This window comes from Apis mellifera, linkage group LG3 (assembly GCF_003254395.2).
Source record: "Apis mellifera strain DH4 linkage group LG3, Amel_HAv3.1, whole genome shotgun sequence".
NCBI lineage: Eukaryota > Metazoa > Arthropoda > Insecta > Hymenoptera > Apidae > Apis > Apis mellifera.
Genome location: NC_037640.1, coordinates 6,219,804 through 6,232,856, shown reverse-complemented (window position 1 = coordinate 6,232,856; position 13,053 = coordinate 6,219,804). Strand labels below are relative to the sequence as shown.

The window sequence follows — 13,053 nt, the reverse complement described above, 5'->3', positions numbered from 1 at the left end:
AGCACTTACGTTGCTTGGCAACACACTGAACGAATGGATCTCCAGTGTAATCCTTGGCACATATGCATGACGCAATATGATTTACTACGTGGCATTCCGCATTAGGACCACAGGAACCAGGACAAGGATCTCTGCATTTACGATTGATGCACGCCATATGGCTAGCACATTCGGTATTACTGATACACTCTGGTTTGCAATTTGGTGGAGTACCAATGAATTCTGGTTTGCACGAACAGGATGGAGAATTGTTAATGACTTGACAGATTGAGTTTGGACCGCACGGTGATGACTGACATGGATTAGTTGATAACACAGGTTCTTCGGCTTTTAATGAAATTTAATAATTAAATTTTTATTATTTAAAAAGAATATCTTGAAATGAATCAAACGTAAAGAATACTTACGTCTAGGTAAACAACGGATAAAGGGATCGCCAATAAATGCTGAAGGACAACTGCAAATGGGATTATGATTGACCACTTGACAACGAGCTGATACTCCACAGGATCCAGGACATGGATCTCTACACTTCAGATTCACACAAGCTTCATTTAACGAACAATCACTATTAACTATACATTCTGGTCGACAAGCTGGTGGGTTTCCTATGTAACCAGGGGCACATGAACAAACTGCCTGTCCACTAATGTCTTGACATCTACTATTGGGACCACAGGGTGATGGATTGCAAGGTTGTACTATCACTGGGTCTACAATACAAATGATATTTTTTAATCCATTCAAAAGGAACTATTTTGAAAAATTAATGTAATTAATAGTTCCTTTAGTGATTAAATAATTTTACCTTTCACCGGATAACACGCCATAAACGCATTTCCTGACATGCCATCGGGACAACTACACATAGGAGTGTGATTTATCACGACACACTCGGCATTTTGACCACAAATGCCGGTACAAGGGTCGAAACATTTGTTACGATTGCAAGCTTTATCTAGAGGACAATCTGGATTTTGAACACATTCTGGACGACATCCGTAGTATGGATCACCATGATATTCTGGTAAGCAGGTGCATACACCATTGCGACACATTGCGTTTGATCCGCATGGTGAAGGATTACAAGCATCTTGAAGAACCGGTGATGAAGCTATCGGAAAAAATATGATTAAATCTTGTCTCAAAATAATTTTTTTCTATTTCATCTCGCAAAATGCTTACGAGGAGGTTGAAGGAAACAATTGACAAATGGATCTCCTGTATAACCCTTAGGACAAGTACATACAGCCATATGATTCACTACCAAACATTGAGCTCCTGTACCACAGGAACCTGGACAAGGATCTGTACATTTTTGTCTGAGACAAGCCCTATTACTGGCACATTCTGAATCAATGGTACATTCTGGTCGACAATTCGGTGGAGTTCCTATATAATTCTCCATACAAGTACAACTTGGTAAATCCGCATTTCCAACAATGCGACAGACAGAAAATGGACCACATGGTGAAGGCACGCAAGGATTATTAATTGGTTCATCTGAACCAAATTGAACAGCTAAAGAAAAATAAGAACAAAGTTTTCATTGCAATCAAAACTTATAGATTTAAAAACTTAAATTTTTTCAAAATTGAAACCAATTTACTCACTTGGAATTTTGAAACATCTAACAAAAGCATCACCAGTATATCCCATATTGCAACTGCAAATCGGACTATGATTAATAGACTCGCATCTAGCATTGATACCGCAAATTCCTGGACAAGGATCTATGCATTTGCGATTTTTGCAAGCACGATTTGTCGCACAATCGGAACTAACTGTACATTCTGGTCTGCACATTGGTGGAGTTCCCATGAAAGCAGGCAAACAAGAACAGGTAGCTTGTTCATTAGATACGCGACATTGACTGTTCAAACCGCAAGGAGATGGACTACAAGGATCAGCTGGTTTTGCTATAAGAATATTTATATCATAAAATCTAAATTTCTGATTTCTTATTTACTTCAAAATTATTAGACTTACGTGGCTCTTGAATAATATTACACTGAACGAATGGATCTCCTGTATATCCAGGCTGGCAAGTACATAAAGGTGCATGATTAACAACCTGACAAATAGCATTATATCCACAGAATCCTGGACAAGGATTTTGACATTTAGATCTAACACAAGCCAGATCAGCTGTGCAATCGGAATTAATGATACATTCTGGTCGACAGCCTTCGTAGGGATTGCCAATGTAATCAGAAAGACATTTGCAGGATGCTGCACCGTTTAATTCATTACACACTGCGTTAGAGCCACAGGGTGACGGTACACATGGGGTAGGTTTCTCTATGGTGTCTTCAAAGACTATTAAATTTTAAATAATTTTTTTGTATCATTTGTTAAAGATTACAATAATTAATAACAATTTCATAATTTTTACCTGGTTTTGGAACACACTGTATGAAAGGATCACCAACAAAACCATACGAACATACACACATGGGCGTGTGACTAATCACTCTGCATTCAGAATTGGGACCACAAGAACCAGGACAAGGGTCGCGACATTTTTGATTTATACAAGCCAAATGGGTGGAACACTCGCTGTTACTAATGCATTCTGGCTTGCAATTTGGTGGAGAACCGAGGAATTCAGGCAAACAAGAACATGAAGGTGATTCATTTATGACTTGACATCGACTGTTTGGACCACAAGGTGATGGAACGCATGGATTCAAGACTTGGGGTTCTTCGGCTATCGAAGAAAACATTTAATATAAATAATCTTTTTTGTTTAAAAAATTGTTTAAAAAATTAATCAATTATTTCTTCGATTAAAAAAATATACTCACGTTTCCTGAAACACATTCTAAAAGGATCGCCTACCAAATCAGATGGGCAACTACAAATCGGGTTGTGATTCACAACCACACATTCAGCTCTTATTCCACAAGTTCCTGGACAAGGATCAACGCATTTTTGATTATTACAAGCCATATTGGACGGACAATCTGAACTAAGAATACATTCTGGTCTACAATTTGGTGGCGTATCTAAATAACCAGGGATACAAGAGCAAATTGCTTGATCATTTATCTTTCTGCATTGGCTGTTGGGACCACAGGGTGATGGGTTGCATGGATCTTTTGGTGTTTGCACTATTTAAATATCAAAAATAATTTCAATAAAATATGGAATCATTCTGGAAAAATTGAATAATTATTGAATCAATCAATTGTACCTTGAATGGTAGAACAGACTACAAATGCATTTCCTGAAGTTCCAGATGGACAAGTGCAAACTGGAATATGATTTACTACGGAACATAATGCATTCTGGCCACAAGTGCCTGCACATGGATCATTGCACTTGCTCTTAATACAAGCTTTATCTCTGGGACAATCTGAGTTCAAAACACATTCTGGACGACAACCTAAATATGGATCTCCTTGATATTCTGGTAGACAGATACAAACTCCATTGATACATTGTGTATTTGTACCACAATTGATACAAGAATCCGCAGGTTTTTCCTGTATCACTAATCGTATAAATTTATTAAATAATAATCAAATTAAATATTAAATAATAATCCTAATATAAAATCTTGATATAACTAAGTAATTTATACCTGGAGCAAGCAAACATTTGACGAAAGGATCACCAGATAATCCTTTGGGGCATGTACAAATAGGAATGTGATCAGTTACAGTACATTGGGCGCCTATACCACAAACTCCTTCGCAAGGATAACGACATTTCTTTTGAATGCAAGCCTGATTGCTAGGACATTCTGAATTCCTTATACATTCTGGTCTACAATTAGGCGGTGTGCCCATATATTCTGATAAACAGGCGCAAGAAGCCTGACCATTTACATTACGACATTCTGAATATGGTCCACAAGGGGATGGTACACAAGGATTCTCATATATTGGTGGTAAGGGAGATGGTCTTTCCACTGAAATAAACATTCAAAGCAATGAAATCGATAGAATACTTATTTTTTTATAAATGCATTTGTGAATTTTGGGGAACTTACTCATCATTTCGAAACAAGCAACAAGTGGATCGCCAGTAAAACCAGGTTGACAAGCACAAATGGCTTTGTGATTAATGGTTTCGCATCTGGTATTCGAACCACACGATCCAGGACAAGGATCACCGCATTTTTTATTGATACAGGCTAAATTTGGCGCACACTCTGTACTAATTGTGCACTCTGGTCTACAGGATGGTGGACTTCCTATGAAGTCGGGTAAACACGAACACACAGATTGTCCATTGATTGGTCTGCATTGACTGTTGGGTCCACAGGGAGATGGATTACAAGGTCGACTGATCGTTTGATCGACTTCTGTAAGGGAATATTTAATAATCTTTTTTAAGAATCTTTTCTTATAGTATTCTTCTTTCATAATATTCTTTTATAAAATATACCTGGTTGCATAAGTGAACACAGGACAAATGCATTACCAGTGTGACCAGGATAACATTCGCACACTGGTAAGTGATTGATAACGTGACACTCTGCGTTACGACCACAGATTCCTGGACAAGGATCTTGGCATTTGCTATTCATGCAAGCTTGATTAGCAGGACAATCGGAATTTAACAAACACTCCGGTCGACATCCCTCGTATGGATTTCCGATGTAATTAGAAATACAGGTACATGATCCAGCTCCATTTAATTCTTTACAAATAGCGTTTGAACCACAAGGGGACGGGTTACAGGGATCAATGGGCATGGACAATGGAATTGTAGCTGTAAAAATTATGACGTTAATGATATGCTCAAAAATATAAGTAGACAAATTTTCTCTTGAGAAATGATTCTTACGTTCTTTAAAAATGCACTGTGAGAACGGATCGCCTGTGTATCCGCTCAAACAAGTACACATGGGAGTGTGACTGATGACATGGCAATCAGCACCAGATCCACAAGATCCAATACAAGGATTTTTACATTTCTGATTGATACAAGCAAATTGACTAGGGCATTCAGTGTTGCTAATACATTCTGGACGACAATTGGGTGGACTGCCAGAGAATTCTGGCAAGCATGAACAAGAGGGAGAATCGTTGATCACCTGACATTGAGAATTTGGACCACAAGGAGATGGCTTACATGGATCTATCGCAGGTTCTTCCACTAAAATAAAAATGTAAGACATAAAAAAAATGTAGAGTCATAAATAATCTTGATAATTAACAAGTAGAATGAGAATTAATTAGAATAATCAGGGAGAAAATGAATTCTTACAGAAAGGCATGCACTGTACAAATGGATCGCCTGTGAAACGTAATGGGCAACTGCATACGGGATTATGGTTGACGATGTTGCACTTGGCTCCGATTCCACATGTTCCTGGACACGGGTTTGTACATCTCTGATTATTACAGGCTTCGTTTTGCGGGCAATCTGTGCTCACAATGCACTCGGGTCTACAGGTGGGTGGGCTTCCTAAGAATCCTTTGATGCATGAGCAAACTGCTTGACCATTTACGATTCTGCATTCGCTATTGGGTCCACAGGGTGTTGGGCTACATAGATTGATGGGTATCACATCTGATAGAAGCAAAAAGAAAATTTGATTAGGGGTTCATATACATTATTCAATCTCTTTAAACTATCTTCCAAAATTATACAGGTTATAAATCCAAAAATTTCTTTTCTCATAACAATATTATGATCATTGACTACCTTGCAAAGGAGTACATTGACTAAATGCATTCCCAGTCATATTTCCAGGGCAGCTGCACATAGGTACATGATTGATAACCGCGCAAATGGCATTCAGACCACAGGTTCCGGGACAAGGATCCATACATTTGTTCCGCAAACAAGCTTTATCGCGAGGACAGTCGGTGTTTAATACGCATTCGGGTCGACATCCTAGATATGGATTTCCTTGGAATTCTGACAGGCACGTGCAAACACCTTTTAAGCATTCTGTGTTAGGTCCACAGGGTGACAAGGAACATTCATCCTCTATTGGTGTTGGTATAATGGCTGTAAGATGAAACGAATTGAAATGAGACTAAAGATATCCTTCAGATGCAAATGATTTTAAAATGAATGTTGGATAGGTTCCTTACGTGTGGCTGGTAACAATTGACAGAGAGTGAATGGATTTCCAGTGAAACCTTCAGGACAATTGCATATGGGAATGTGGTTAACCACTGTGCAAACAGCAGAAAGACCACAGGAACCAGGACAAGGATCTCTGCATTTCATGTTTACACAAGACATATCACTTTGACATTCGGAATTGATAGTACATTCGGGTCTGCAATTCGGTGGCTGACCGGTATAACCTTCTAAGCAGCTACATGCTGCTGAATTGCGAATGTTCCTGCATTGAGCGAAACTACCACATGGGGATGGCATACAGGGGTCTTTCTCCATTGGGCCAGGGATTGTGACAGCTAAAAGTGAGGATTATTATTTTATATAATTTATTATCATATCATAAAATCTTAAAAATAAGAAATAAAAGAAGTAGGGTAAAGTAAAGGATGATAAATTTTTCACTTTTTTTATATTCGTGAATTTTTCTAGGTAATTATTCTTACGTGGAATCGGTGTGCAAGTGGTGAATGGATCTCCACTGTATCCGGGCATACAACTACAGATGGGACTATGATTCACGACTACGCATTTAGTGTTCAGGCCGCAAGGACTTGGACACGGGTTTGTGCATTTGTAATCCTTGCACGCGAGCTGGGTGGGACATTCGGAGCTAGCTACGCATTCTGGTCTGCATCCAGGAGGGGTGCCTACATAAGTTGGTAGGCATGAGCACACAGCCTGACCGGATATCTCTTTGCACTGACTATTCGGTCCGCAAGGTGATGGGCTGCATATATCCACATCTTGCGACACTACTATTGGGGAAACAAGTTGAATTCGCTTATATTTTAGGAATGTAAAAACACAATTGAAATTTTTAATTTCAAAATATGATAGATCAATTAATATAAAATTAATATAAAACTAATATAAAAGATATAATATGAAAATATAAGTTAGACGAAAGGTAAAAATTTTTTTTCCGATATAAATACAATATACAGAAAAAAATTTAAAAGAATATGGATGAAATATTGTGAAGGGTTGAATTCCACTTACAAGCCACACTGCATGCGACAAGCGGGTCGCCAGTGAATCCTGGCGGGCAATTGCAGAAAGGCAGATGGTTAACCACTGAGCACTCGGCTTTCCAGCCGCAGGCTCCAGGACAAGGGTCTTGGCATTTGTTTCGCACGCACATTTTGTTGGATGGACAATCAGGGTTAATCACGCATTCGGGTCTACAGCCTACGTATGGGTTGCCAATATATTCAGGGGGGCAATAACAAATGCCGACACCGTCTCGTTCTCTGCACAAAGCATTTGTGCCACAAGTGCCTTCAGCGCAGGGTGAGGGTTCCGGTTCGCGAGCTAGAACAATTAAAAATCAGGATTAGTTTCATTTAAATGATAACTTGAGTTCGTCTCTCCTTATTAAGGAGTTCATTTCTTACTTATTATCGTGCAACGTGTATAAGGGTCTCCGGTGAAATCATTAGGACAAACACAGTTTGGTACGTGATAAGTTACGTGACATTCTGCACTCTCTCCACAGAGATTTGGACAAGGATCTCCACACTTTTGTCGAATACAAGTTTGGTGGCTGGGGCACTCGGAGTTTGATATGCACTCAGGTTTGCAATTTGGCGGAGCGCCTATATATTCAGACAGACAGCTGCAGGATGGAGTGTCGTTGATCACTTGACATTGGGAATATGGGCCGCAGGGTGATGGTTGACAAGGGTTCGTAGGCGCTACTATTTTTTCTATAAATAGGGAATTTTTATTATGTTATTTTATTTTAAAATCCTATTATTGATTATTAAATTAAGAATTTTAGGCAAATTTTGTTTATAAATGACATTCCTTAAAATCTTTTAGGAATTATTTAATATTCTTAAGAATTCTTTACTTAATAAATCTAGTTTAAAAAAAAATCAAATTTTTGTACTATTGATTTATAAAATTTTTAGATTTCATTCATTTTCTTACTGATCTCGCATCTGATGAACGGATTTCCTGTATATCCTTCTGGACAAGAGCAAACAGGATTATGATTCACCACTAAACAAATTGCCTGAATACCACATGTTCCAATACATGGATCTTTACATTTCTGATTCAAACAAGCCTGATTTTGAGGACAATCTGAACTAATCAAGCATTCTGGCCTGCATAAAGGTGGAGTTCCAAGATATTCTGGAGCACAAGTGCATACAGCTTGATCATTTATCTCTCTACATATACTGTTTGGTCCGCATGGGGATGGATTACATGGTTTCGTTTTTGCAGGAGCTATGATTCAATAATTAATATTGTTATAATCATCTTTCATTATAAATAACAATCAACTGGAGAAATAGTAATTATCTGAATGAATATATACCTTGCACAGGTGAACATATTATTAAAGCATTTCCTCCAGTATTAGAGGGACAACTACACATAGGTATGTGATTGATAACATTGCATTGAGCATTCTGACCGCAAGCTCCAGGACAAGGATCCACGCATTTATTTTTTATACATGCTTTGTCATTTGAACAATCTGTACTTAATACACATTCTGGTCGACAACTGATGTATGGATTACCGAAGTATTCTGGCAAGCAAGTGCAGATGCCATTATCACATTGAGCATTGGGACCACAAGGAGATTTGCTGCATGGATCTATCACAGGTTCTTCTACTTCTGTTTCAATATCACATATTTATGAGATGTTATCTCATATTGTTCAAATTTTATCAATTCCAGGTATTTAATGTAACTTACTTATTGGTTTGAGTTGACAACTATTGAAAGGGTCTCCTGTATATCCTTCCAAACATGTACAAACAGGAACATGATTGTATACAGTACAGACACTGTTAATTCCACAGGATCCTGGACAAGGATCTTGGCATTTCTCGCGAATACAAGCTTGATTTCTGGGACAATCCGTATTGATGACACATTCTGGACGACAATTCGGTGGTGCACCGATATAATTAAGCATGCAAGAGCATGAAGGAGAGCCATTGATATTGCGACATAGAGAATTGGGTCCGCAAGGTGAATTGATACATGGATCTATAGGTGTTTCAATAACGGATGGAGCTAAAATTCCATATAATCATTATGAAATTTCTTTGATTGAAATATTGAAACGATATTTTGAAAAAAATTATTCAAAGCTTACGTGGATTGTAGAAACAGTATGTGAAGGGATCACCAGTGAAGCCTGGTTTGCAACTGCAAATAGGACTATGGTTTACGACTCTGCAAGTGCTTTGCTGACCACAAGAATCAGGACATGGGTCAATACATTTGTTATTCTTACAAGCCAGATTCAACGAGCAATCAGAACTAACTGTACACTCTGGTTTACAATTAGGAGGTACACCTATATAAGTTAGAAGGCAAGAACATGTGGCTTGACCATTTGTTTCTTTGCATTGACTATAAGGTCCGCAAGGTGTTGGCTCACAAGGATTAGCCAGATTAGGTTTAGGTTCTGCAAGAGAATACAATGTCATTTCTTATTTTCAAGATACTTTTCTCTCAAATTGAATTTTTAAATTCATCTTACGTTCTATGATGAGATTGCAGTAATTGAAAGGATCACCAGTGTATCGTTCAAGACAGCTACAAACGGCTGCGTGATTGATAACATAACACTGAGCATTTGGACCACAAGTTCCAGGACAAGGATCTCTACATTTAGATCTAAAGCAAGCTTGATTGGATGGACAGTCTGAACTCAGGGTACATTCGGGTCTACATCCCTCGTAAGGATTTCCAATATAATCATCTTGACAGGAACAGAAAGCTGTATTTTGTTGGACTCGACAGATTGCATTTGATCCACATGGGGATGGAGTGCAAGGATCTGGTCTGTTATTTTCATCGTTGACTAAAAAGATTGGGAAAAATTTCATGATTATATTTCAGTTTTAAAATACCTATGCAAAAGAGGCATAATTAGGCAGAAAATGATAAAATTTTTTTATCCAATCATTTTACATTCATTTTGAAAAGCTTTCTGCTTGACTATACCAATTCTGTCTTGAGAAACTCTATATAGAAGACATCAAATAAAATGAACATCAATTCTTACATTGTTGTGGAACACATTGTGTAAATGGATCTCCACTGTAACCATCAATGCAAGCGCACATTGGAATGTGATTAACCACGTTACAAATTGCATTCACTCCACAAGAATTTATACAAGGATCTTGACATTTTTGTTTGATGCATGCTAATCGATTAGGACATTCGCTATTGCTGACACATTCTGGGCGACAGTTAGGTGGTAATCCTATAAATTCTAGAAGACACGAGCAGGATGGTTGATTATTGAGCACTTGACACTCCGCGTTTGGTCCACAAGGAGATGGTTGACAGAGATTGATCGGAATTGGAGGTCTTTCAGCTTTAATATTTATAAAAAATCAATTAATCTTGATTAAAAAATAAAAAAATCAGATCTATCTTATTATGATTTTCGTAATGCTTACGTATTGGATAACATCTGAGGAAAGGATCACCAGTCATTTTTTCTCTACATGAGCATATAGGATTGTGATTCACGACATTACAAATCGCATTTAATCCACAGCCTCCTTCACAAGGGTTTCTACATCTTTGATTAATACAAGCTTCATTTAATGGGCAATCAGAACTAACCACACACTCTGGTCTACAAGTAGGAGGTGCTCCTATGTACCCATTTATGCAAGAGCATGTAGCTTGCATATTATTTTGTCTGCATCGACTGTTAGGACCACAGGGTGATGGATTGCAAGGATCATTGACTTCGATTGCTAAAATTATTTAAAAAATTATATTATAACGATTCTTTTATCTAATGCACAGATCAAAAAATTCTGTTCAAGTGTTTGATAGACATACCTTGAAGAGGTGAACAGAGCACGAAAGCGTTTCCTGACATTCCCGGAGGACAACTGCACATAGGTGCATGATTGAACACATTGCACAATGCATTCTGTCCACAAACACCAACACAAGGATCGATACATTTATTTCTAACACAAGCTCTGTTAATTGGACACTCGTTACTTAGAACACATTCAGGTCTGCAACCTGCGTATGGATCACCAGAATATTCGGGCAAACAAGTGCAAATACCATTATCACAGCGCGCATTTGATCCACAAGGTGAAGATGCACATGGATCAGTTTCAATAGGTAGTGCTACAATAATTTAATATGGTAATGGATATAAAAGATCTTACAGAAACCTCAAATGATTTAAAATTTTCATCTAATTTCTTACTTGGTTGAACAAAACAATTGGTGAAGGGATCTCCAGTGTAACCAGACAGACAAGAACAAATTGGTATATGATTGACAACGGAACATTGAGCTAAAGGAGCACAAGATCCAGGACAAGGATCCCTGCATTTTTGCTGCATGCAAGCCTGATTTGGAGGACAATCTGAATTTATAGTACATTCTGGTCGACAATTCGGTGGATTTCCAATGTATGTGGCCAAACAGGAACAGGATGGTATACTACCAATGTTTCGACATTCTGAATAAGCACCACAAGGGGATGGAATGCAAGGATCTTTCGGTACAAGATCAAATTGAACAGGTGGTATCACTAGAAATACGAAAGTATAATAAATTTAATTCTATTGTAATTATATTTGACAACCACTGTTTAATAGTTTGCTGTCAATTGATTCAAGAAAAATATAGAAAATCAAACATGGTACTCTCTACTTACATGGAACAGGAAAACAAACAGAGAATGGATCACCAGTGTATCCTCTCATGCAATTACACAGAGGTGCATGATTGATTACTCTGCAATCAGAGTTCTTTCCACAAGAGGTAGGGCATGGATTTACGCATTTCTGATTTATACACGCCTTGTCAATACATTCCGAGCTGGTAACACATTCTGGTCTACAAGCTGGAGGAGTACCAATATAATTCGGCATGCATGAACAAACAGCTATTTGATTAATCATCCTGCATTGACTATTGGGACCGCATTGGCCATTTGCACACGGATCGCTTGCAGGGACATCAGAAGCTAAAGAATTTTGCATCGAATAATTTCTTTCTGAAATATTCTGATAATTGATGGGAAGTTAAGAACAACCTGGACTTACCAATAGGTTGGATAGAACAATATTGATAAGGATCACCGGTATAACCAGAGAAACAGGTGCAAGAACCTCGATGATTGATTACGCGGCATTCTGCATTGGTTCCACACGTTCCTGGACACGGATCGATACATTTTGAATTGATGCAAGCACGAGTGGGTGAACAATCGGAGTCTAGAATGCATTCTGGCCTGCATCCCTCGTAAGGATTTCCTATATAGCCCGGGAGACACGCGCAAGAGCCTACGTCGTTTCTTTCAGTGCATTTCGCATTAGGCCCACAAGGAGAGGGTAAGCATGGATTTATTTGTATCGATGTATCCTCAACTAAAATTGTAATGAATGCTATCAATTAATCTATTTGATAGAAACGAATTTCCAATTGTTAAATTTTTAGATAATAAATTATTAAATGGTTGCAAAAAAAATTTCTAAAATTTTTTAAATATTATGTTTTGAATGAATAATATTTAATTGATGATGACACTATTTTAAATATATTTTATATTTTTTTGCAACAATATAATAATATTAATAAAAATTTCAAGTAAATTTGGAAAGCTTACTAGGCTTAATGAAGCATTGTATGAATGGATCACCAGTATAATCGATTTCACAGTAGCACATAGGCGTGTGACTGACAGTACGACATTGTGCGTTTTCTCCACATGAACCAATACAAGGATCTTTACATTTTTGGTTCACACAAGCTTGATAACTCGGACACTCGCTATTGCTGATACATTCAGGTCTGCAATTCGGTGGAGAACCGATAAAATCAGGCAAACATGTGCAAGAAGGCGAATTTTCTAATATTTGACACTGAGCATTGGGTCCACAAGGTGAAGGTTGGCAAACGTTTATCGGTTCTGGTGGAATTGGTGCTATTTCATTGAAATA

The 13,053-nt window shown here is 37.9% G+C and overlaps 1 protein-coding gene across 8 annotated transcripts in view; it reads right to left on the bottom strand.

The window, feature by feature from the left end:
* The window catches only part of LOC551170 (dumpy), a 108,250-nt gene that overhangs the window by 15,913 nt on the left and 79,284 nt on the right, over positions 1-13,053 (bottom strand). For 7 of the 8 annotated variants that reach the window (XM_026439658.1, XM_026439661.1, XM_026439660.1 and 4 more), the window contains 31 exons: positions 12,720-13,037; positions 12,157-12,480; positions 11,766-12,077; positions 11,310-11,639; positions 10,925-11,227; positions 10,531-10,836; positions 10,128-10,445; positions 9,600-9,923; positions 9,210-9,524; positions 8,804-9,127; positions 8,417-8,722; positions 8,023-8,325; positions 7,485-7,796; positions 7,090-7,401; positions 6,534-6,845; positions 6,057-6,386; positions 5,662-5,970; positions 5,221-5,526; positions 4,798-5,109; positions 4,396-4,722; positions 3,998-4,312; positions 3,587-3,916; positions 3,197-3,496; positions 2,808-3,113; positions 2,396-2,710; positions 1,990-2,319; positions 1,614-1,919; positions 1,186-1,521; positions 809-1,114; positions 408-713; positions 10-327 (listed from right to left, as the gene is read on the bottom strand). In XM_026439658.1, coding sequence (XP_026295443.1) covers positions 10-327; positions 408-713; positions 809-1,114; positions 1,186-1,521; positions 1,614-1,919; positions 1,990-2,319; positions 2,396-2,710; positions 2,808-3,113; positions 3,197-3,496; positions 3,587-3,916; positions 3,998-4,312; positions 4,396-4,722; positions 4,798-5,109; positions 5,221-5,526; positions 5,662-5,970; positions 6,057-6,386; positions 6,534-6,845; positions 7,090-7,401; positions 7,485-7,796; positions 8,023-8,325; positions 8,417-8,722; positions 8,804-9,127; positions 9,210-9,524; positions 9,600-9,923; positions 10,128-10,445; positions 10,531-10,836; positions 10,925-11,227; positions 11,310-11,639; positions 11,766-12,077; positions 12,157-12,480; positions 12,720-13,037 — 9,771 coding nt within the window. The remainder of the gene's footprint in view (positions 1-9; positions 328-407; positions 714-808; positions 1,115-1,185; positions 1,522-1,613; positions 1,920-1,989; positions 2,320-2,395; positions 2,711-2,807; positions 3,114-3,196; positions 3,497-3,586; positions 3,917-3,997; positions 4,313-4,395; positions 4,723-4,797; positions 5,110-5,220; positions 5,527-5,661; positions 5,971-6,056; positions 6,387-6,533; positions 6,846-7,089; positions 7,402-7,484; positions 7,797-8,022; positions 8,326-8,416; positions 8,723-8,803; positions 9,128-9,209; positions 9,525-9,599; positions 9,924-10,127; positions 10,446-10,530; positions 10,837-10,924; positions 11,228-11,309; positions 11,640-11,765; positions 12,078-12,156; positions 12,481-12,719; positions 13,038-13,053) is intronic. The other variant, XM_026439659.1, reaches the window with a different exon arrangement.